We start from the raw sequence: 24074 nt of genomic DNA, 5'->3' as shown, positions 1-24074 counted from the left end.
GGCGGGACCCCCTACCACGACCAAGGCCCTGCTGATGTGGAGGAAGTGGCCACTCTTCTTCGAGGCTCCTAAGGGAGGAGGAGCAGGAAGGGGAATTGATAATAGGAAATGGAGTCAGAGTCTGCTGTGACTGGAGTTCCTTGTTTGAAACGGAAAACGTCGTCCGTCCATAGCTTGCTGTTGCCGCCAGGCTAAGATGTGCAAATTTCTTAGGGTGAGCTTTAGTCAGTATAGCCCTGTGACAGGCCGGCTGCATGCGGTATTTGAGTTTACTTACCAGGTAGAAAAATCCCGTTCGAGTGGGAATTATGCTCATCATTGAATCTCCAATGCCTTGCAGAGGTCTGGTATATAGTAGGATCCAGGAATTTTAGTAAATTTACTACTTGGATAAAATATACAAAACCAGTTTATAGGGCTTCTCCTGGCCCAGTGAGATCCACTGGAGGCAACTTGGGGAGAATTGAAGGCTCAGGTGCTCCCACCTGTCTCATGCAGGCTATGATATTTTCAAAAGGATGTGGTGGAGCATTGCTTCACAGGAGCACGTCTGGTCTTCCTGGGTGCCCCCTCCACCAATTAAAAAAAAAAACCATCTGTATTCTAAGGTTACAACCTGTATTTAAATTTCTTTAAAGATGGTTTTTGCGTTGAATGGCTTCACTGTTACTCCCTTCTCCCTCACCTCCACTGCAACCCCTCCAAACTGAATTGGGGAAAAATTCTGAGGAATGTTCCCGAAGGATCTATAGTTAATTTGCAACTGTGGTTTAGCTGTTTGGCAGGAGAAAAAAGCATTGGCCTGGAAAGTAGCTAGTTCAGCCACTTTTTATCCTTTGGACCACCATTTCTACATCAGTAAAACTGTCGTTCAACTAGGCTACTATTTCCCAGAGTGTATTCCATGCCATCCAAGTCTCAAGATATCATCTCAAGAAAAAGGACTTGGTCGAGACAGGGAGGTCCTGCATTTGATGACCACCCTTTTGGAGATGGATGCTAGCATAATAAAGGCTCTGATTAGGCTTGCAGCAAAGACCTCTTACTTAATTTACCTGCAGTTTAAGCCAGAGTTTCCCTTCTTAATTGACCACAAAACCCTTTCCTGAGGAACACCTAACTTGCCCCTCAGCAAACCAGTGCGATATTCAGCTCTGATATGTTATGATTCCCTGCTGTCTGACCAGAAATGGTTTACTCCAGGCTATAAAATGGAAATTGAGTTTAGGCTTCTCATTCTCGTAGTAGGCTTGCCTAATAATAGGAAATTTTTGCAGGCCCTCATCCAACTCAGGAAAACCTCAGCCTCACTCTGGGATTATTTAAATTGTGTGAGTGAGCTCCAAGGTCAGGGCCAGGCTCCCCTGATATCCCCGCTCATCCCCTGCTGCTTCCACCTCCCACCACTCTTCACTCACACCCAGTCCCTCAGGTCTCCTTTGGAAACAGTTGGCTTGGGGAACGGTCTGCCACCTCTGCTCCATCATTGTCTTTACCAGCTCAATAAACTTACTATTATTTTTATAGGATACTTTTTAGTTGTCAAAATAAATGTACATTGTAAGTCAAACAGCACAGATATATAAGGAAAAGCTAGCAGTTTGGTGTTTATTCTTTTTTTCCTTTCCCTATGCCAGGGTTTCTCAACTTCAGCACAACTGACATCTTGGGTTGATAATTCTTTGAGGGAGGTTGTGCATTGTAGGATTTAACCCTATGTCGGCTAGGCGTGGTGCCTCATGCCTGTAATCCCAGCACTTTGGGAGGCCGAGGCGGGCGGATCACGAGGTCAGGAGATCGAGACCATCTGGCTAACATGGCGAAACCCCCATCTCTACTAAAAATCCAAAAAAATTAGCCGGGCATGGTGGTGGGCGCCTGTAGTCCCAGCTACTTGGGAGGCTGAGGCATGAGAATGGCATGAACCCGGGGGGCGGAGCTTGCAGTAAGCTGAGATCGTGCCACTGCACTCCAGCCTTGGCGACAGAGCTAGACTCCATCTCAAAAAAACAACAAAACAAAAAAAACCTATGTCATTAGCACTTCCCTGACATGATAACCCAAAAATATCCCTCAGCCATTGCCACATGGCCCCTGGATTTGCAAAATTCCCATTGAGCATCACTGTATATGAATATAAAACATGAAAACACATAACTACTATACAAAGTATTAGTAAGTTGTTTCTTTCATTAAAAAATATTTAGGCCGGGCGCGGTGACTCAAGCCTGTAATCCCAGCACTTTGGGAGGCCAAGACGGGCGGATCACGAAGTCAGGAGATCAAGACCATTCTGGCTAACACGGTGAAACCCCGTCTCTACTAAAAAATACAAAAACAAAAACTAGCCGGGCGAGGTAGTGGGCGCCTGTAGTGCCAGCTACTCGGGAGGCTAGGCAGGAGAATGGCGTGAACCCGGGGGGCGGAGCTTACAGTGAGCTGAGATCCGGCCACTGCACTCCAGCCCAGGCGACAGAGCGAGACTCCGTCTCAAAAAAAAAATATTTAATAGGCCGAGTGCAGTGGTTCACACCAGTAATCCTAGCACTTTGGGAGGCTGAGGCGGGCGGATCACCTGAGGTCAGGAGTTCAAAACCAGCTTGACCAACATGGCAAAACCCCGTCTCTACTAAAAATACAAAAATTAGCCAGGAGCGGTGGTGGGCACCTGTAGTTCCAGCTACGCGGGAGTCTGAGGCAGGAGAATCACTTGCACCCGGGAGGCAGAGGTTGCAGTGAGCCAAGATCACATCATTGCACTCCAGCCTGGGCGACAGAGCAAGACTCCGCCTCAAAAATATATATTTTGTAGATATCCCTCCAGATCAGTACATCTAGATCTTAGCTTATGTGATGGCTGCAGAATATTCCCTACTGTGAACGTACTGTAATGTACCCAGCCGTTCTCCTTTGATAAATATTCGGAAAGCTTCTAATTTTTTGCCTCTCACAGAATGCTGCAGTGCACATCTTTGTACATATAACTTTATATTCCACAGGTTTTGTTTCTGAGTAGTAGGGTTAAGGGTGTATGTGATAAACATTTTAATAATACATTCTGGCTGGGCGCAGTGGCTCAAGCCTGTAATCCCAGCATTTTGGGAGGCCGAGACGGGCGGATCACGAGGTCAGGAGATCGAGACCATCCTGGCTAACATGGTGAAACCCCGTCTCTACTAAAAAAATACAAAAAACTAGCCGGGCGAGGTGGCGGGCGCCTGTAGTCCCAGCTACTTGGGAGGCTGAGGCAGGAGAATGGGGTAAACCCGGGAGGCGGAGCTTGCAGTGAGCTGAGATCTGGCCACTGCACTCCAGCTCGGGTGACAGAGCAAGACTCCACCTCAAAATAATAATAACAATAATAATATATTCTGCCAGATTGCTTTCCCAAAGTTTGGAGCAATTCATGCTCCCACCAGTAGGGCACGTGTGGATCAGTCCCCACCTCCAAGCCTTTGCAAATTTAGCCCCACTGGATGAAGGAAAAATTAGTGCCCTTAGTGCTGTTGGTGTTTACGTTTCAGCTCCTTGACCTCTAAGGCAGTTGAACATCTTTTCAGATGTTTACTGATCACCTGCACTTCCTCAGGGATGTGAATTGGGCTTAACCACTCTGGCACACTATTTAACCTCTTTCTGCCTTAGTTTCATTGTCTTTTTTTTTTTTAATTCATATTATTTTTGTTGTTGAGACTGAGTCTTGCTATGTTGTCCAGGTTGGTGTCAAACTTCTGGCCTCAAGCGGTCCTCCTGCCTCTGCCTTCCAAAGTGCTAGGATTACAAAGCATGAACCACCACACTGCAGGAGTTTGAGACCAGCCGAGACAACATACGGAGACCCCCATCTCTACAAAATGTTAAAAATTGGCTGGGTGCGGGTGGCTCACCCCTGTAATCCTAGCACTTTGGGAGGCCAAGCAGGCAGATCACGAGGTCAGGAGCTCAAGACCATCCTGCCCAACATGGCGAAACTCCGTCTCTACTAAAAATACAAAACTTTAGCAGGGCGTGGTGGCAGGCACCTGTAATCCTAGCTACTCAGGAGGCTGAGGCAGGAGAATCGCTCTAACCCAGGAGGCCAAGATTACAGTGGGCTGAGATCGTGCCACTGCACTCCAGCCTCGGCGACAAGAGCAAAACTCCGTCTCAAAAAAAAAAAAAATTTAGCCAGGCATGGTGCCACCTGGCTATAGTCCTAGGTACTCAGGAGGCTGAGGCAGGAGGATCATTTGAGCTGAGGAATTTGAGACTACAATGATCTATGATTGTACCACTGCACTCCAGCCTGGGCAACAGAGCAAGATCTTGTCTCTTAAAAAAAAAAAAAAAAAAAAAGAGGGCCAGGCGTGGTGGCTCATGCCTGTAATCCCAGTGCTTTGGGAGGCTAAGGCAGGCGGATCACCTGAGGTTGAGAGTTCCAGACCAACCTGACCAACATGGAGCAACCCCGTCTCTACTAAAAATACAAAATTAGTCGGGCATGGTGGCGCATGCCTATAATCCCAGCTACTCGTGAGTCTGAGGCAGGAGAATCACTTGAACCCAGGAGGTGGAGGTTGTGGTGAGCCAAGATCGCCATTGCACTCCAGCCTGGGCAACAAGAGTGAAACTCCATCTCAAATAGAATAGAATAGAATAGAAGAGAATAGAATAGAATAAAATAACAAAACAAAACTGGTGAAGTATTTGAATAGGCATTTTTCCAAAGAAGACATACAAATGGCCAATAGGGTCGGGCATGGTGGCTGATGCCTGTAATACCAATACTTTGGGAGCCCAAGGCAGATGGATTTCTTGAGGTCAGGAGTTCGAGACCAGTCTGGGCAACATAGGGAAATGCCATCTCTATTTAGAAAAAAAAAAAAAAAAAAAGTTTTTAAATGGCCAATAAGCACATGGAAATATGGTCAACATATTCATCATCAGAGAAATGCAAATCAAAATCACACCAAGATACCACTTTAAATTAAAAAAGACAGATAACGCCAGGTGCCATGGCTTATACCTATAATCCAAGCACTTTGAGAGACTCAGGTGGGCAGATGGGTTGCGCTCAGGAGTTTGAGACCAACCTGAGCAAGACCCTGTCTCTACAAAAAATACAAAAATTAGTTGGGTGTGGTGGCTGCACCTGTGGTCACAGCTACTTGGGAGGCTGAGGTGGGAGGATCACCTGAGCCCTGGAAGGTTGAGGCCATAGTGGACCATAGTCATGATCACGCCACTGCACTTCAGCCTGGGGGACAGAGTGAGACCCTGTCTCAAAACACAAAACAAAACAAACGATAATAAATGTTCGCAAAGATATGGGGGTAATCAGATCCTCATACGCTGCTGATAGAAATATAAAATCACGCGGCTGTTTGAGAAAACAACTTGGCAGCTCTTTAAAAAGTTCAACATCGGCCGGGCGCGGTGGCTCCCGCCTGAAATCCCAGCACTTCGGGAGGCCGAGGCGGGCAGATCACAAGGTCAGGAGATGGAGACCATCCTGGCTAACACAGTGAAACCCTGTCTCTACTGAAAATACAAAAAATTAGCCGGGCGTGGTGGCAGGTGCCTATAGTCTCAGCTACTTGGGAGGCTGAGGCAGGAGAATGGTGTGAACCCGGGAGGCGGAGCTTGCAGCAAGCCAAGATTTTGCCACTGCACTCCAGCCTGGGAGACAGAGCGAGACTCTGTCTCAAAAAAAAAAAAAAAAAAAAAAAAAAAAAAGGTCAACATTAATCTACCATGTGACCTAGCAATTCCACTCCTAGGCATATACAGGGACAGAACTGAAAATGTCTTCACACAGAAACCTGTACACAAATATTTATAGCAGCATTATTCACAATACCCAAAAGGTGGGAATGACCCAAAGGTTTATCAATTGATGATGAATAGATAAACAAAACATGAAACAGCCATATAATGGAATATTATTCACCCATATAAAAGAATGAAGTACTGGTATGTGCTACAACATAGATAAGCCTTAAAAACATCACAGTATATCAAAGAAGCCACACACAAAAGACTACATATTGTAGAGTTCCTTTTATTTTTATATTTTTAAAATTATTTGAGATAGGATCTCACTTTGTCGCCCAGGCTGGAATCCTGCAGCCTCAACTTCCTGGGCTCAAGTAATCCTCCTGCCTCAGCCCCCACAAGTAGTTGGGACTACAGGCATGCACTACCACGCCCAGCTACATTTTGTACTTTCACCATGTTGCCCAAGCTGATCTTGAACTCCTGAGCTCAAGCAATCCACCGGCCTGGGCCTCCCAAAGAGCTGGGGTTACAGGCACGAGCCACTGCACCCTGCCAAACGGTTCCTTTTATACAAAATGTCTAGAATAGGCAAATTCATAGAGCCACAAAGTAGATTCGTGGTTGCCAGGGCCTGGGGGAGAGGGATGGAGCGTGGTTGCTGATGGGCATAGGCGTTCTCATCTGAGAGTTGAATGCAAAACCTTGTGCACATAATAAAAACCACTGAATTGTACACTTTAAAAGGGTGAATGGTAATGCACATGAATTATATCTCAATTTTAAAAATCAAGCATCAAGCAAGCAAGGAAGGTTCACCTTGCAGGGTCGTAGTGAGACGTGGGAAGCGGCTCTGATGCCTCTGCTGCTCATAGGGACCTGTGGGTCCACCTTTCTCTCCTCCTAAGTGTGAGTTCCTCAAGGGAAGGACCTCCTAGAACAAACTCGTCTCCTTATCCAAGTGCCTGGCATGGGGCTTAGCGCACAGTAAGTGCTCCATAAATCCCACTGACTGCAAGGAGACCATGATGCTATTTTTTTGTAAGCCAAGGGGAAGACATTACAGATTAGCACAAACACCTGGGTATACAGTCAAGCAATAGGTGAATCAATCTGCAGAGCTATTGGAACATATCCTCTGAATGAACATTTGTCTCCAACAACAGTCCTGCTCCGTGAGCAGAAGATTCAGTGAAGGAACCTTTAAGAAGGTTCCCCTCCAAAAAATGACATCAGAGAGCATGAGCTCAAATCATCTCTCTACATGCTTTTTTTTTAGGAAAAAAAGGGGCCCAGGCGCGGTGGCTCACGCCTGTAATCCCAGCACTTTGGGAGGCCGAGGAGGGCGGATCACGAGGTCAGGAGATCAAGACCATCCTAACACTGTGAAACCCCATCTCTACTAAAAATACAAAAAATTAGCTGGACGTGGTGGCGGTGCCTGTAGTCCCAGCTACTAGGGAGGCTGAGGCAGCAGAATGGCGTGAACTTGGGAGGCAGAGCTTGCAGTGAGCCGAGATCGCGCCACTGCACTCCAGCCTGGGCGACAGAGACTCCGTCTCAAAAAAAAAAAAAAAAAAAGACTTCCTCTCAAACTTGGCTTTTGGTCGGTGGGGACCTACGAAGGTTCAATGTGTGTATCAAAATTGGTATTTCTGTTTAGGGCCCATCTACCCTAGCCACAGCATGATGTTTGTTCTCAATGACTACGATGTGTTCAGAGTTTGAAAATCCAAATGTCATAAAAACTTTAAAACAGATGCAATTCTTGCAGAGTAAAGTGTACTAAAACATTCCTGGTAAAGAGCTTACAGTGGATCATTCATTTGAATTTCAAAAACGTAGAAATGAACCTATCAAACACCAGCAAGCCCTATGGAATAAAACTACTGATGCAATTAAGAGAGCTGAAGAGATTAAACAGAAATGCCAAGCTGGCCAGACGCGGTGGCTCACGCCTGTAATCGCAGCACTCTGGGAGGCTGAGGTGGGTGGATCACCTGAGGTCAGGAGCTCGAGACCAGCCTGACCAACATGGTGAAACCCTCTCTACTAAAAATACAAAAATTAGCTGGGTGTGGTGGCACACACCTGTAATCCTAGCTACTCAGGAGGCTGAGGCAGGAGAATCACTTGAACCCAGGAGGCAGAGGTTGCGGGTAGCTGAGATCACACCACTGCACTCCAGCCTGGGCGCCACAGAGACAGACTCTGTCTCCAAAAAAAAAAAAAAAAAAAGCAGCCTTAAAAAAAAAATGAGTTCACGTCCTTTGCAGGGACATAGATGAAACTTGAAGCTATTATTCTCCGCAAACTAACACAGGAACAGAAAACTAAACACCACATGTTCTCACTCGTAAGTTGGATTTGAACAATGAAACAATGAGAACGCATGGACACAGGGAGGGGAACATTACACACTGGGGCCTGTTGTGGGGTGGGGGGCAAGCGGAGGGAGAGCATTATGATAAATACCTAATTGATGCACCTACCTAGTTGGTAGATGCATCAAACCACCATGGCACATGTATACCTGTGTAACAAACCTGCATGTTCTGCACATGTATTCCAGAACTTAAAATAAAAAAAGAAACGCCAAGCTAAATGTATAATGAACAGATTGAAGGAAAATAAAGAACTACAGAAAATCCAGGACATCAAAGAAATCAAGCAAAACATTTATTTTATTCGAACTCCTCTTGCAGGCAAAGGAAAGCAGTTAGAAGAGAAAGTGGTACAGCATTTACAATAGGCTGTGGACATGGAAAATGTCTCTTAAAAATCTCACTGTAGGCTGGGCGCGGTGGCTCATGCCTGTAATCCCAGCACTTTGGGAGGCCAAGGCAGGCGGATCACGAGGTCAGGAGATGGAGATCATCCTGGCTAACACGGTGATACCCCGTCTCTACTAAAAATACAAAAAATTAGCTGGGCGTGGTGGCGGGTGCCTGTAGTCCCAGCTACTCGGGAGGCTGAGGCAGGAGAATGGCGTGAATCCAGGAGGCGTAGCTTGCAGTGAGCAGAGATCGTGCCACTGCACTCCAGCCTGGGCAACAGAGCGAGACTCCATCTCAAAAATAAAAAAATAAAAAAATACAAACATTAGCCTGGCGTGGTGGCAAGCACTTGTAATCCCAGCTACTAGGGAGGCTGAGTCAGGAGAATTGCTTGAACCTGGGAGGGGGAGGTTGCAGTGAGCGGAGATCACGCCACTGCACTCAAGCCTGGGCAACAGAGTAAGACTCTGTCTCAAAAAAAAAAGAGAAAATTCTGTCAATATAGAAGTGAATTGTGGACATAAAATGGTCATGCCATTTGGATAATGGCCCTAGGCAGCATTTATGTAACAACTCATGACAAAAATTCACAGCTAGTGACATATAAAAGAAAATATTCTTTGCAGTAAAAAAAAAAAAAAAAAAGTGACATATAAGGAAGATAATGAAGACACACATTAGTCATTCATCCTCCTCCTGGCATCTCAGTTCTGTCCTCAGGGGAGGCATTTCACCCCAAAAGGACTCCTAGGCCCATGAGTAGTGTCTGGAACAGTGTTACCTTCACAGATGTTTGTTCTGATTTTATACACTCAGTGTACAGGAATAATTTCCTGTTAGACCTCAGCCCCCAATCCTGTGTGGGCTCTTAATATTGGCATGGCTGAGAGACCAACGTGGGCAGATCACCTGAGGTCAGGAGTTCCAGGCCAGACTGATCAACATGGAGAAACCCTGTCTCTACCGAAAATACAAAAGTAGCCGGGCGTGGTGGTGGGTGCCTGTAATCCCAGGTACTCAGGAGGCGAATCACTTGAACTCGGGAGGCGGAGGTTGTGGTGAGCCGAGATTGCACCACTGCACTCCAGTCTGGGCGACAAGAATGAAACTCCGTCTCAAACAAACAAACAAACAGACAAAGTTGGCATGGCTTCCAGCTGAGCTCACCTTGACCCCACTCACCTTGTAAATGGGGTCATCCTCTGAGTTAACACAGTGGAATCCTTCTCCCACCTCTGTCTCATGTCTGTCAGTTCTTCCCCAGAGAGAGTCCCTGGAGTGGCCCCTATTAAGGGCCTTGACATCCACTCCCACACTCCAATTTTACAATCACCTTCTTCAGGACTCCGTTTCCCACCCCTCCCGTCTCTGTTTGGCCTGTTCCTTGAGTCCTGAACCCGAACTGGATTCTGCCTGGCCCTGTAAGGTCCTCCTCAGGCTGGCTGACACCTAGCAGTCCTGCACTTGCCTACTGATAAGCGACATCTCAGGCCTCGAGCATTCATGCCTTTGCACATTTTATTCCCTTTGCCTTGCATGCTTTTTATCCTCTTGGAGATAAATAGTAAATTCCAAGTCAAATTTCAAGACTTTGGGCAAATGTTACCTTGTCTGAGGTCATCGGACTCTCCCAGGCAGGGCTGTCATCTCACTTCTGTGTGCTCCTGCAGCCCTCCGGGCACACCTCCTTTCTGGGGTTGAATACACGGCAGGGTTATTATCTTTTGGCACTTGTTTTGAGTCTAGGCAGTGTGGCAGGTGCTCAGTCTTTGTGGAATGACTGCGTAATGAAGGGTGCATGATACAGGACAATTGTTTCTCCATCTTCTGATATACCTGGTTATTCAAACCTACATCCATAATGTCCTTGTATAAAATCACACACGAGAAATTACTTTTGGAATTGGAACTAAGGAAAAACACGCTATTTCCTTCTACCATAGAACTCTGTATTAGAAAGAGAAGCATGGAGTCCTTTGTGTTCCCCACCCCCTTCCCTTCTTCTCTTGCTTCCGAGAAGCTCAGAGCCAGGTTTAATGTTCATTCACAACAATCACATCAGCCTTCCCAAACACAGTTTGGCTTTTCCTCCTCTTCCTGGTTTGGATTTTCTATCTTTTCCCTAATAACCTTTTTGAAATCAGGCAGTGGAATATGGAGGGGAAGGAATGGGTTCTGTAATCAGAGAAACATGCATTCAAATGGCCCTGCACCTCGTGGCTGTGCAACTTGAGCAATTTACCTAACCTCTCTGAACCTCCAATTTCCCTTTTATAGGGTGATTATAGGGAATAAGCTAAAATGTATGTACTGTATATAGCACATAGTAGAGGATCAAAACATGATGATTACACAAAGTGGGGCTATAAGTGAATAAAATGATTGAAAGTGTCACTCCAGGCTGACCTCCAGAAGAATAAGCAGCCATTCACATGAGATGAGTCGGGAAGGAGCAAGGCCAACTTGCAGCCCCTCTCCCCCAAGTTGGTCCCATCACTAGGATCACTATCCAAGGGACTGTTTGAAAGATGCCTTCTTAACTGGGCTGAGAGATCGGCTCACCAGGAGTGGGCACATGTAGCACGTGGTTCCGCAGAGTAGGGTGGAGGGAAGAGAGATCCTAAGAGGAGGTAGAGGAGGAGGAGAAGGGAAGGGATGGAGGGAGGGGAGGAGGAAGAGGAGGAGATCAGGGAGGTCCTTGGCTGGATGTGGCCAGGCCCTGCAAGGGTCCTCTGTGCTGGGGTTGGTGAACTACCTAAAGCAGCCCTGTTTGCCAAAGCTCCTTTTCTGTTCCTTCCAGGGTCTTCTGGGAGGAATGTGGAGGGTCTGAAGGACACAGAACCTGAACAGAGACAAAGAAGTTAGGGCAGTGGAGGCCAGGGGCAGTGGCTCACGCCTGAAATCCCAGCACTTTGGGAGGCTGAGGCAGGTGGATCACAAGGTCAGGAGATTGAGACCATCCTGGCTAACACGGTGAAAACCCATCTCTACTAAAAATACAAAAAATTAGCCGGGCGTGGTGGCGGGTGCCTATGGTCCCAGCTACTCGGGAGGCTGAGGCAAGAGAATGGTGTGAACCTGGGAGACGGAGTTTGCAGTGAGCCGAGATCACGCCACTGCACTCCAGCCTGGGTGACAGGGCAAGACTTTGTCTGGAAAAAAAAAAAAAAAAATTTAAAACCCACAAGTGTCTTAGAGACCAGTGACAAATATATTGTGCCCATGTTGTTCAGAAGGGTTCAGGAGAACCTGATGGAATTCGTGATACTGTATTAGGAAGTATGCCTCCCACTAACAGCTCTCCTTCAAATCTAGTCCAGGGATCACTCCTCAAACCTCTAGAGCCTCTACTCCTTCCAGTGATCCTTCCTCACCAGACTTGGAGTCTTCCACTGCACCTCTTCCATATCAGCCTGTTCACCCAACACTCCCAGAAGGGCCCAGTCTCACTAGGACACCCACCAAACCCAGAAAAGAGGCTACTCCCCCTTAGGGAATTAACTAACAAAGAGGCAGGGACCACTGAGTTCACATTCTTTTCTCAATGTCAGACTTAGCCCAAAGACTAAGCAGTTACCAGTTGATGTTATGCATTGCAGGGGACACCAAAGAGGGAACTCTGCAACAATTAAAAAAAAAAAAAAGATTAATTTAGCAAATGCAACTGCTAAACAGGCTGCATCCTTCCATTTGTAGTAGGGCTCCCACCCCAGAAACTATGGCTCCTGAGCTAGTGCCTGCAGACACACAAACTGAAAGGGAGTGGGCAACCGAACAGAGATATTCACAAAACCCTAATGATGGTGGACCCGAAATTCAAAATTTTTATTTTTATTTTTTAATTAATTTATTTTTTTTGAGACGGAGTCTCACTCTGTCGCCCAGGCTGGAGTGTGGTGTGGCGTGATCTCCACTCACTGCAAGCTCTGCCTCCCGGGTTCACGCCATTCTCCTGCCTCAGCCTCCCAAGTAGCTGGGACTACAAGCGCCCGCCACCGCGCCCAGCTAATTTTTGTATTTTTAGTAGAGACGGGGCTTCACGGTGTTAGCTAGGATGGTCTCAATCTCCTGACCTAGTGATCCGCCTGTCTCAGCCTCCCAAAGTGTTGGGATTACAGGCGTGAGCCACCGCACCCGGCCAAAATTTTTAATACCTCAAGGTCATCAACGCAAATCAATCAAAGGAGGTTATACCTAGGAAGGGGCACCCTAACGCTTTGGTCACATGAACCCTTAAGGGAACAGGCTCAGCTACTACTGCAAAAGCAGACACTAGAGCGAGACCACTTTACTCTATCGATAACCCAGAAGGGAAAATAAGGCCACTTCCATTACTGATGCCAGTACAGAGGAGAGGAAGGTACCCAGAGGAAGACTGGCAGTTACACTTTCCCTAAGTTCCACTGGTACAAAGATTTAAGCACTTACTAGTCTTTATAGATACTTTCATGGGATGGACTGAAACCTATTCCACCAAAACAGAAAAGGCACAAGTGCCTCTTCAAAGAAATCTCCCCGATTTGGGTTACCTAAGTCACTCCAAAGCAATAATGGCCCCTCCTTTGTTTCCAAAATAACCCAGCAAGCCACTACCACTCTAGGAATAAGTGATCATTTACATGCTTCCTGGAGACCTCCGTCCTCAAGAAAGCTAGAAAAAGCTAATCGTAAAGAAAACTCTGGTGAAGCTCTGACAAGAGACTTCTGAGTTCTTACTAAAGTGATTGCCTCTAGTGTTCCTCCGAGTAAGAGCGGCTCCCAAGACCAACCTCCAACCCAGCCTCTTTGAAATGTAATATGGTCCTTTTGAGTCTTCACAGAGATGCCTTATAAAGGCATTAAGAAAATAGACCAGTGTAGACCCTGCCTCTGAGGCAGGTCAAATTCTTCTGGGGACTCATTTTATTAGTCACTCTGCTCCAGATATTAAGAGAAAGTTACAAAAACTGGCTGTAAGTCCCCAGGCACCAATGAAAGAGCTACTTAATGTAGGCTTCGAGGTCTTCTACAACGAGACAAAGAGTGGAAGAGGCTAAAAAGTGAAAGAGGGAAGAGGCAAGAGACATACGCCAGGCCTCCATTGGCCCTCGCTATCAGAGAGAACCAGCCACCGTGTCCAGACCAAGCCCCAATCTGGGGACACCTGCTACATTTAAAACCAGGACACTGGCCCCAAAACTGCCAGGCCAAGGGGCAAAAGTCCACTCGACCTAGACCATATCCACAGTGCAGAGACGCCAGTCACCAGAAGCGGGACTGTCCCCAACTCCAGAGGGAGAGAGGAGCTTCCAGGAAGTTCCCTGATGGCCCTGACTAAAGACTGAGGAGTCCCAAGGCTAACACCGGCTGTCATTCAGTCCCCATGACCACAGAGGAACCCAGTGACCCTGGACATGGCAGGTGTAGCTAATTTTCTATTACATACAAGGACCAGCCTGTCTGTCAGTCCTTACCTTTTGCCCTTGACCCCAGTAGGCCAAACACTGCATTGCCACAAGAATTGATGAAAAACCCGGACCAGATACTTCACCTAACCTTTTTTTTTTTTTTTTTTGGAGTGTTGCTCTGTCTTTTGTAGAGACGGGGTTTCACCATGTTGCCCAGGCTGGTCTCAAACTCTTGGACTCAAGGTATCTGCCTTTCTTAGCCTCTGAAAGTGCTGGGATTACACGTGTGAGCCCCCATGTCCAGCCTAGAGGACAGTTTTGTTTGTTTTTTTTTTTTTTTTGAGGTGGAGTCTCGTTCTGTCACCCAGGCTGGAGTGCAGTGGCACGATCTCTACTCACTGCAAACTCTGCCTCCTGGGTTCACGCCATTCTCCTGCCTCAGCCTCCTGAGTAGCTGGGACTACAGGTGCCTGCCACCACACCTGGCTAATTTTTTGTATTTTTAGTACAGACAGGGTTTCATCACGTTGGCCAGGATGGTCTTGATCTGCTGACCTCGTGATCCTCCTGCCTTGGCCTCCTAAAGTGCTTGGATTACAGGCGTGAGCCACCATGCCCAGCCACCCAATCTTTAATTTGCAGACTTGAGGACCTGAATGCCTAACTCCCTTGTTGGGGCAAAACTTCCTACCCCTGTCGGGGGCTTCCTTAAAACCAATGAAACCAACTGAATCCCTTCTCATAGGAGCACTCTGAGTAGCCCAGCTGACCAGCATAACACATCATAGTCCAGAGAATCCAGGACACTGCCAGCTGGGTGCATCTCTCTAGGATAAACACTGTTTCCCTTACGTTTCCACAGGACTCTTCATCAACAACTAAAGATCAAAAATCCTTTTGTAAGTCTATAGAAGACCTAACATTCATTTTCAAGAAAAGAAACCAACACCCCAAATAGAGAGATTAAGATTACTTTAACGTAAGATAGTCTCATCTCAGGTCTCCTATTTGTAGGAGCTCTTTTTGGTCTTCTGCTTGCTGAATAATGATGTCATGCTTCATTCTGCTACCTTTCATGGGACCTAAAATAGCCATCTTATTACTACTGACCTTTGGTGCTTAAAAAGCACGTGTTTTTTTTTTTTTTTTTTTTTTTTTTTTTTTTTTTTTGAGACGGAGTCTCGCTCTATCGCCCAGGCTAGAGTGCAGTGGCCGGATCTCAGCTCACTGCAAGCTCCGCCTCCCGGGTTCCCACCATTCTCCTGCCTCAGCCTCCCGAGTAGCTGGGACTACAGGCGCCGCCACCTCGCCCGGCTAGTTTTTTGTATTTTTTTAGTAGAGACGGGGTTTCACCGTGTTAGCCAGGATGGTCTCGATCTCCTGACCTCGTGATCCGCCCGTCTCGGCCTCCCAAAGTGCTGGGATTACAGGCTTGAGCCACCGCGCCCGGCCAAGCACGTGCTTTTTAAGCTCCATGTAAAGTCTGTGTCTTCTAGGTTACAATTCCACGTCAGAATGATAGTTATGCAAGGATTTCAACTTATCCCAGTGAAGGATATGACCCCTATCACTTTAAATCAGGCAAGAAGAGACTTCTGCGGGCCCTGGTCCTGTCTCAGCATGAAGCAGCTCCAGAAAAAATGACCCAGCCCTCTACAATTCGTAAGAACACGGACCCAAAGTCTCCGAGGGGGAAAACGTGGTCGGTTAGATAGGGTGGTCACAGCCTCCTTTCAAGGGGAATGAACTTGCCAGATCGATGGAGAGAACAAACCGCCCAGTGGTGCATGAACTACATCCGGCTCCTGGTCAGAACACCCTGCAGCAAAGAGGATGAACAGTAGAAGGGAAAATCCCCAAATTCACACAAGTACAGAAACGATGATTAGGTTTCTTGGAATGACCTATGCTCATTTTAATGCGAAAAAACACACCCCTGGGTTAAGAATTAAAATGCCGAGACATGTGACGTGGTGTACTAGCGTGCACACGCACATCCGGGAGAGCCCACAACATGCTTAACAGTAATGCCCATTCCCGCTCCTTTAAGAATAACTATGTAAATCTCCCATAAAGGGAAGCTCCTCATTGCCAGACAGAGCTATCTCAAGGCGCGCGCGCGCGCGTGTGTGTGTGTGTTAGAGATGGGGGTTTGCAGTGGCACGATCTAGGCTCACCACAACCTCTGCTACACCTCCCAGGCTCAAGTAATCCTCTCACCTCAGCCTCCCAAGTAGTTCGGCCTGCAGGTACTGCACCACCACGCCCGGCTTTTTTTTTTTTATTTTGAGACGGAGTCTTGCTCTGTCGCCCAGGCTGGAGTGCAGTGGTGCGATCTCGGCTCATGACAACCCCCACCTCCCTGGTTCAAGCAATTCTCCTGCCTCAGCCTCTGGAGCAGCTGGGATTACAGGCGCCCGCCAGCCACCACGCCCGGCTCATTTTTTTGGTAATTTTAGTAGAAACGGGGCTTCACCACGTTGACCAGACTGGCCTGGAACTCCTGACCTTAGGCAATCCGCCCTCCTCGGCCTCCGAAAGTGCTGGGATTACCGGCGTGAGCCACCACGCCCGGCCCACACCAGGCTAATTTTTGTATTTTTGTATTTTTAGTAGAGACGGGGTCTCACCATGTCGCCCAGGCAGGTCTCTCACTCCTGCGCTCAAGCAATTGTCCCCTCTCAGCCTCCCAAAGTGCTGGGATGATAGGCATGAGGCACCGCGCTAGGCCACTGTCTCACCATCTTGGTAAATGCAGGCTACAAGCGCACGTGTCCCCGGCCTGCCTGGGGGCAGGAGCTTCCGCCAGCCAGCTCCGCGCACGTGGATGCGCATGTGGAGCGCGGGCAGGAAGAGGGTGCCACGTGAGGGCTAACAGGAAGAGGGGGCCACGTGCAGGCTAACAGGAAGAGGGTGCCACGTGAGGGCTAACAGGAAGAGGGGGCCACGTGCAGGGCTAACAGGAGGAGGGTGCGCACGTGGCCGCCGATCTCCTCAGCTGGCGGCTGCTGGAGGCGGTGGCGGCCGTGCGCTGGACCGTTGGGTTGGAGCCGGAACTCAATCCCCAGAACTGGATCTTTGGCAACGTTGGAGGTCCTGGAGTTACGGACGCGACTGTTGGGGTCCTCCCACCGCGCCGCCTGGGGAGCCTGCTCCTGCTTTCTTTCCCGGCTAGGTGGCCCGGTCCTCCCGGGCCGTGCGAATTCCCGCCACCCTCCCTCGCCCCCGCCCCCGGAGCCCTGCCCTTCCCGCCCTCCGTGGCCAAGGCTGCCTGATGCGGGCCTCGCTCCACGACTCAGGAGGCAGGATCAGCGGCTCCATTTTAGAGGTGAGGAAACTGAGGCCGAGGAACCGCAGGGGCCCGTGGTGGCCGCCCAGAGAGTACTCGACTTCCCTGGGACTCCCGGCTGGTCCAGGCCCTGCAGGTCGGCCCCAGCGCGTCCCCCGGGCTACTCTGTCGCTTTTCAGGTTCCTGCCACCCCGCGTGGTTCGGGTTCCACGTGAGCCGGGTCCTCCTCTCCACAGGCCACTGCGCGGCCGGCCTTGGTGGAGTGGAACTTTCCTTCGATTGATTTGAGTGAGAACTGGTGTATGTTTTGGTCGATGTGGTATGTTTTGTTTTGAATTTTAATGTTCCCCAGAGTGCAAAGGGCAGCTGGTGTTTTCTTTCCAGAAAGGCTTTCTGTTCCCAGCCCCTGCCCAGTTTGAGGGATGTGGAGTTTATGATGCTGGAGACCGTTTTACTTTTTTGTGTGTGGGTAGAACTCATCTCCTTTCATCTTTCAAATTGTGAGCTCAGTCCTTGCTGACCGGAGCCGCTGCCCTCGCCAGCATTCCCAGGCTAGTAAATATTTGTTTAAAAGGATGGATTTAAATCTTGATGTTAGGAATAAGGCATCTTGAAAAAGCAGTATTCGCAAAAACAGCGCCATTGTAATAGTCTGAATTCATCTTGGCTCTTTTGACATGAGAGCCCAAAGCACTTGGGATTCCGTTAGTTATTTGGCCTCATGGCTACACTTTAAGACAAATTATTTTATTTTTCTTGTAATCAGGAAAGTAAAAGCAAAAACAAACAAACAAACAAAAAACATTGAAATCTCACTGCGAGGCCGCGAGGGAGGATGAGGGAAGCGGGGAGGGCGGCTGACCGCTAAAGGCTGGGGCTGGGGTTTGCAGGACTTGGGGAGACAGGAGCCCAGGCAGAGGGATGTGCTGGGCAGAGGGGTCACCATCTATAGGCTGCATTGTAGAGTGAGCATGGCCAAGCCAAGGAGTTGAGCAACAAGATGTATTTAAGTCCTGAACCTGGAAAGAATGTGAGATGGAGGAGGAACAGGTCCTGGCTAGCGGGTACTGGCTCCCAGGAGGGAAAGAGAGAACAAAGTAAAGTTCGGATCGGATGCTAATGCTATCTCCTGTTTGACTGGGGGGCCTTCACGTCCCCTCCCACGCTGTCAGGACATGTCCTGTAGGCACTGGAGCAGGTCACACCAACCAGAATGATCGGTTTCCATCCATTCCGGGATGCGTTTTTGTTCGCATTTTAACAGCTCTGAAGTTGGGCTGGGTCCCACAGTTTGTGTCTGTCTTTGTGTCATGGTTCACTTCGCAACTTTTTGTCAGTCTTACTGGCACAGAAAGTCACAGTGCCTTAAACCCAGCAGCATCTTAGCTGTGATGAAGGAGTCAGCCATGGCGTGAGTCCAGTAACTGCAGGCAGGACCCAGAGTTGGAGACGCCTCCGCCTGCATTTTGCACCCTTCTGTTGTTGAGGTCTTGATCTTTGAAAGTGCTTGTTTCAAGGCATGCGAAGGCGGGGATTGGCAAAAACCTGAAACAACAGATACACAAATGAAAACCGTGTTACTTTGTGGTTGGGAGAGGGAAGAAACAGCTGGCAGCTGCTTCTCCCTTCCAGGTGAAATTGGAATGCTGCATGACCACTGGTAGATAGCACCTTTGAGTGGAAGACGTTTTGCAGCAGCTAGAATCAGCTGCCCACTGAGCAGGCAGCCCCGGCCCAAGAGCCTCATGGGCAGCCAGCCAGTCTGATTACGCTGATTGGGCCAGTGAGCCCCAGGCTTTATCATCCCCTGAAGTGTTAGTGAACCCTGGGTCCGTCCCATAACAGAAACCTCCTGCTGCCAGTAAGCTCCTCTGGAGGCGGAGACCGCATCTTCCCCATCCTTGAGGTCTCACTGCTCAGCATACTGCCTGACACATAGGAGATGCAAGGGGTTTGTTGAGCGGGAACTGTATTGAACAAAGGCAAATTGCCTTCCTGGTGGTGGAGTGAAAGTTTTCATGTACCACTTCGGCCGCACGTGGTGGCTCACACCTGTAATCCCAGCGCTTTGGGAGGCCAAAGCGGGTGGATTACAAGGTCAGGAGATGAAGATCAGCCTGGCCAACATGGTGAAACCCCATCGCTACTAAAAATACAAAAAATTAGCTGGGCGTGGTGGCACGTGCCTGTAATCCAAGCTTCTCAGGAGGCTTAGGCAGGAGAATGGCTTGAACCTGGGAGGCAGAGGTTGCAGTGAACTGAGATCGTGCCTTTGCACTCTAGCCTGGACAATAAGCGAAACTGTCTTGGAAAAAAAAAAGAATATTCATAGCAGATTTATTCATAATACCTTGAAATGAAGTAACCCAAATGCTCATCAACAGCAGAATGGACAAATTAGTAGTATACTGTTACTCATGATGAAATGTTGTATAGTAATAAAAGTTACTGAACTGCTACATAAACTACTGTTACAGGCATATAGCATGCAACAATGTACATGTAGCAGTAGTTCATGTAGCATGTTGCATGCTACATGTGGATGAATTTCACAGGCATAATGTTGAACAAAATATATGCAAAAGTGTACAAAATTTATGATTTGGCTGGGCGCAGTGGCTCACGCCTGTAATGCCAGCACTTTGTTAGGCCAAGGCGAGCGGATCACTTGAGCCCAGGAATTTGAGACAAGCATGGGCAGCACAGTGAAACTCTGTTTCTACAGAAAAATATAAAAATTAGCTGGGCATGGTGGCACATACCTGTAGTCCTAGCTACTCAGGAGGCTGAAGCAAGAGGATTGATTGACCCCAGGAGGTTGAGGCTGCAGTGAGCTGTGATCACGCCACCCGAGTCTGGGCAACAGAGTGAGACTATGTCTCAGATATGTATATATATGATTTTATGCATGTGAAGTTCAAGAGCAGCCAAAATAATTGATGGTGATAGAGGCAGAGTAGTGTTGCATTTAGGGTTATTGACTGGAGGAGGTACTTCTAGAATGTAAGAAGTATGTAATATCTTGATCTGGGTCATGGTTACCATATGTATGTATATATGCATATATATATACACACAGACACATTTATACTAAGTGTACATATATGTACATAAAAATCAATGACGCTGAACACTTAAGATTAGTGCATTTAGAGCCAGGTATGGTGGCTCATGGAATCCCAGCACTTTGGGAGGCTGAGGCAGGAGGATTGTTTGAGCCCAGGAGTTCAAGACCAACCTGGGCAAGGTAGCAAGAACCCTGTCTCTACAAAAATATTAGCCAGGCATGGTGGTGTGTGTCTAGTCCTAGCTACTCGGGAGGCTGAGGCAGGAGGATTGCTCCAGCTCCTGAGTTGAAGGTGGCAGGGAGCTATGATGATAATAGGACAGTATATGTGACAGAGAGAGACTACAGCTCTAAAATAAAATAAATTAGACTGGGTGCAGTGGCTCGTGCCTGTAATCCCAGCACTTTGGGAAGCTAAGGCACGAGGATTGCTTGAGCCCGGGAGTTCAGGACCATACTGGGCAACATAGCAAGAACGCTGTCTCTACAAAAAAAAAAAAAGGTAAAATTAGCTGGGCGTGGTGGTGTGAACCTGTAGTCCTAGCTACTCAGGAGGCTGAGGCAGGAGGATTGCTTGGGCCCAGGAGTTCAAGGTTGCAAAGAGCTGTGATCACGAAACTACACTTCAGTCTACGTGACAGAGACAGACTCTGTCTCTAAATAAATTAGGCCAGGTGCAGTGGCTCATGCCTGTAATCCCAGCACTTTGGGAGGCTGAGGTGGGTGGATTGCTTGAGCTCAGGAGTTCGAGACCAGCCTGGGTGATATGGTGAAACCCCATCTCTACAAAAATTACAACTGGGCATGGTGGTGCACGCCTATTGTCCCAGCTACTTGGGAAGCTGGGGTGGGAGGATGACTTGAGGCTGGGAGGCAGAAGTTGCAGAGCCAAGATTGCGCCATTATATTCCAGCCTGGGTAACATAGCCAGACCTTGTCTCTAAAAATAATAATAATTATATATGTAATATGTACATATACTATATGAATATATATATCTGCTGTAAGTTATACATCAGTAAAAAAGTGAAGGATGTGTCTTGTGTGGATTATGGATCCAAATGTTAAGTACAAAATAATAAAAATTCTCCAAGCTGGCATATGAGAATATGTACATGACTTTGGAATAAAGGAAGGTTTTTTTTCTTCTTTTTGAGACAGGGTCCTACTCTGTCGCCCAGGCTGGGGTGCAGTAGCGCAATCCCAGCTCACTGCAGCCTTGACCTCCTGGACTCAGGTGATCTTCCCACTCAGCCTCCCAAGTAGCTGATACTGAAGGTGCGCCACACCATGCCCAGCTAATTTTTTTTTTTTTTTTTTTTTTTTTTTTGAGACCGAGTCTCGCTCTTTCGCCCAGGCTGGAGTGCAGTGGCCGGATCTCAGCTCACTGCAAGCTCCGCCTCCCGGGTTTACGCCATTCTCCTGCCTCAGCCTCCCGAGTAGCTGGGACTACAGGCGCCCGCCACCTTGCCCGGCTAGTTTTTTGTATTTTTTAGTAGAGACGGGGTTTCACCGTGTTAGCCAGGATGGTCTCGATCTCCTGACCTTGTGAACTGCCCGTCTCGGCCTCCCAAAGTGCTGAGATTACAGGCATGAGCCACTGAGCCCGGCCCATGTCCAGCTAATTTTTGTATTTTTTTGTAGAGATGGGGTTTTGCCATGTTGCCCAGGCTGATCTCAAACTCTTGAACTCAAGGGATCTGCCTTTCTCAGCCTCCAAAAGTGCTGGGATTACAGGTGTGAGCCCCTATGCCCAGCCTAGAGGACACTTACTTTTTTTTTTGAGATGGAGTCTTATTCTGTCACCCAGGCTGGAGTGCAGTGGCTTGATCTCTGCTCACTGCAAGCTCTGCCCTCCTGGGTTCATGCCATTCTCTTGCCTCAGCCTCCCAAGTAGCTGGGACTACAGGCACCCGCCACCACGCCTGGCTAATTTTTTTGTATTTTTAATAAAGACGATGTTTCACTGTGTTAGCCAGGATGGTCTCGATCTCCTGACCTTGTGATCTGCCCACCTCGGCCTCCCAAAAAGGACAGTTTCTTAAACAGGATACAGAAAGCACCAACCATAGAAGAAAATGTTGATAAATTGGCTACATTAAAGTTAAGGATTTTTCTTTATCAAAATATACCATTAATAGAGTGAAATGATCCTTTGTGGTTCATAAGCGTAATGACTGAGTGTTCACATGCATGTGTGAGATGTGCCACCCTGAGACCTTATTACGAAGTCAATGTATTACCCATCTGAGATTACCAAAAAAAAGAGAGTGAGTTGGGCACGGTGGCTCACGCCTGTAATCCTAACACTTTGGGAGGCTGAGGTGCGTGGATCCCTTGAGGCCAGGAGTTTGAGACTAGCCCCGACAACGTGGTGAAACCCCATCTCTACTAAAAATACAAAAATTAGCCAGGCGTGGTGGTGGGCGCTTGTAATCCCAGCTACTCGGGAGGCTGAGGCAGGAGAATCACTTGGACCCGGGAAGTTGCAGTGAGCTGAGATCACACCACTGCATTCCCACCTGGGTGACAGTGAGACTCCATCTCAAAGAAAAAAAAAAGAATGAAAGAGAAGCCATTCCGTGGAATAAAATATTTGCAGCACATGTAAGTGATCGAGGGTTCATTTCAGGACTGTGTGAAGAATACTTCGCACATCTAAAATGGGCAATAGACTTGAATGGGCACTTTACAAAAGAAGATGCGTGTATGTACCCACAAAAACTAAAAATGTAAAAATTGAAAAAATATCTAGGTCAGGACACCATGTGAAAAGGTGCTCAACCTCTTTAGATCCAGGGAAACCCAAATTTAAAAACGCTAGGAGGCTGGCTTGGTTGCTCATGCTTGTAGTCCAGCATTTTGGGAGGCCAAGGTGGGAGGATCACTTGAGCCCAGAAGTTTGAGACCAACCTGGGCAACATAGAAAGACTCTACCTCTACACAAAATAATAAAATTGGCTGGGCATTATGGCATGAATCTGGAGCTGTAGCTACACAAGAGGCTAAGTTAAGGCAGGAGGATTACTTGAGGCCAAGATTTCTAGGCTGCAGTGAACTATGATCACACCACTGCACTCCAGCCTAGGTGACAGAGCAAGAGCCCATCTCCAAAAAAACTTTTTAAAATTAAATTTTAAAATACATAAAGAGACCGGACACAGTGGCTCACGCCTGTAATCCCAACACTTTAGGAGTCCAAAGCGGGAGGATCGCTTGAGCTCAGGAGTTCTAAACCAGCCTGGGCAACATGGTGAAACCCTGTCTCTACCAAAAATACAAAAAGTACCCGGGCATGGTGGTGTGTGCCTGTAATCCCAGCTACTCAGGAAGCTGAGGCATGAAAATTGCTTAAAACCGGGAGGCAGAGGTTGCAGTGAGCCAAGACTGCGCCACTGCACTCCAGCCTGGGTGACAGAGAGACTGTGTCTCAAAAAAACCCCACAAGGAGACACTGTTGCACACTGACTAGAATGGCAAACATTTAAGATACCAGCAATGCCAAGTGTTGACAAGGTGGAACAGGAGAACTCTGACATGTGGCTAGCAGGAGGATAAACTCATTCTACTACTTTAAAACTGTTTAGCCGTATGTACCGTAATGGATGTACCCATTCCCTGTGACCCACCAATTTGACACGTAGGTACATTCTCAACAGAAATATATGTGACTCAGTGCAGCCCCAACTCACATCAGTCAGAATGGCTATTACTCAAAAGTCAAAAAATAGCAAATGTTGGCGAGGATGCAGAGAAAAGAGAACACTTATACACAGTTGGTGGGAATGTAAATTCGTCAA

At 47.8% G+C, this 24074-nt stretch overlaps 1 protein-coding gene, 1 non-coding gene and 1 pseudogene across 4 annotated transcripts in view; all 3 read left to right on the top strand.

Moving 5' to 3' along the window:
- Positions 1-196: 196 nt before the first annotated feature.
- Positions 197-17193, top strand: LOC117063064 (annotated as a pseudogene).
- FAM178B (family with sequence similarity 178 member B) overlaps positions 16876-24074 on the top strand; it is a 117212-nt gene continuing 110013 nt past the window's right edge. Inside the window, exon 1 of one of the 3 annotated variants that reach the window (XM_033238907.1) lies at positions 16876-17246. In XM_033238907.1, coding sequence (XP_033094798.1) covers positions 17193-17246 — 54 coding nt within the window. In that variant the 5' untranslated portion in view covers positions 16876-17192. The remainder of the gene's footprint in view (positions 17247-24074) is intronic. The other 2 variants (XM_033238909.1, XM_033238908.1) reach the window with 2 other exon arrangements.
- LOC117063169 lies at positions 22425-22527 on the top strand. The gene has a single exon (XR_004428783.1). It is a non-coding gene; the product is annotated as a small nucleolar RNA U13 (small nucleolar RNA).

Source organism: Trachypithecus francoisi, unplaced genomic scaffold (genome assembly GCF_009764315.1).
Source record: "Trachypithecus francoisi isolate TF-2019V2 unplaced genomic scaffold, Tfra_2.0 Lachesis_group17, whole genome shotgun sequence".
Lineage (NCBI taxonomy): Eukaryota > Metazoa > Chordata > Mammalia > Primates > Cercopithecidae > Trachypithecus > Trachypithecus francoisi.
This window is presented reverse-complemented; position numbering and strand designations above follow the sequence as displayed.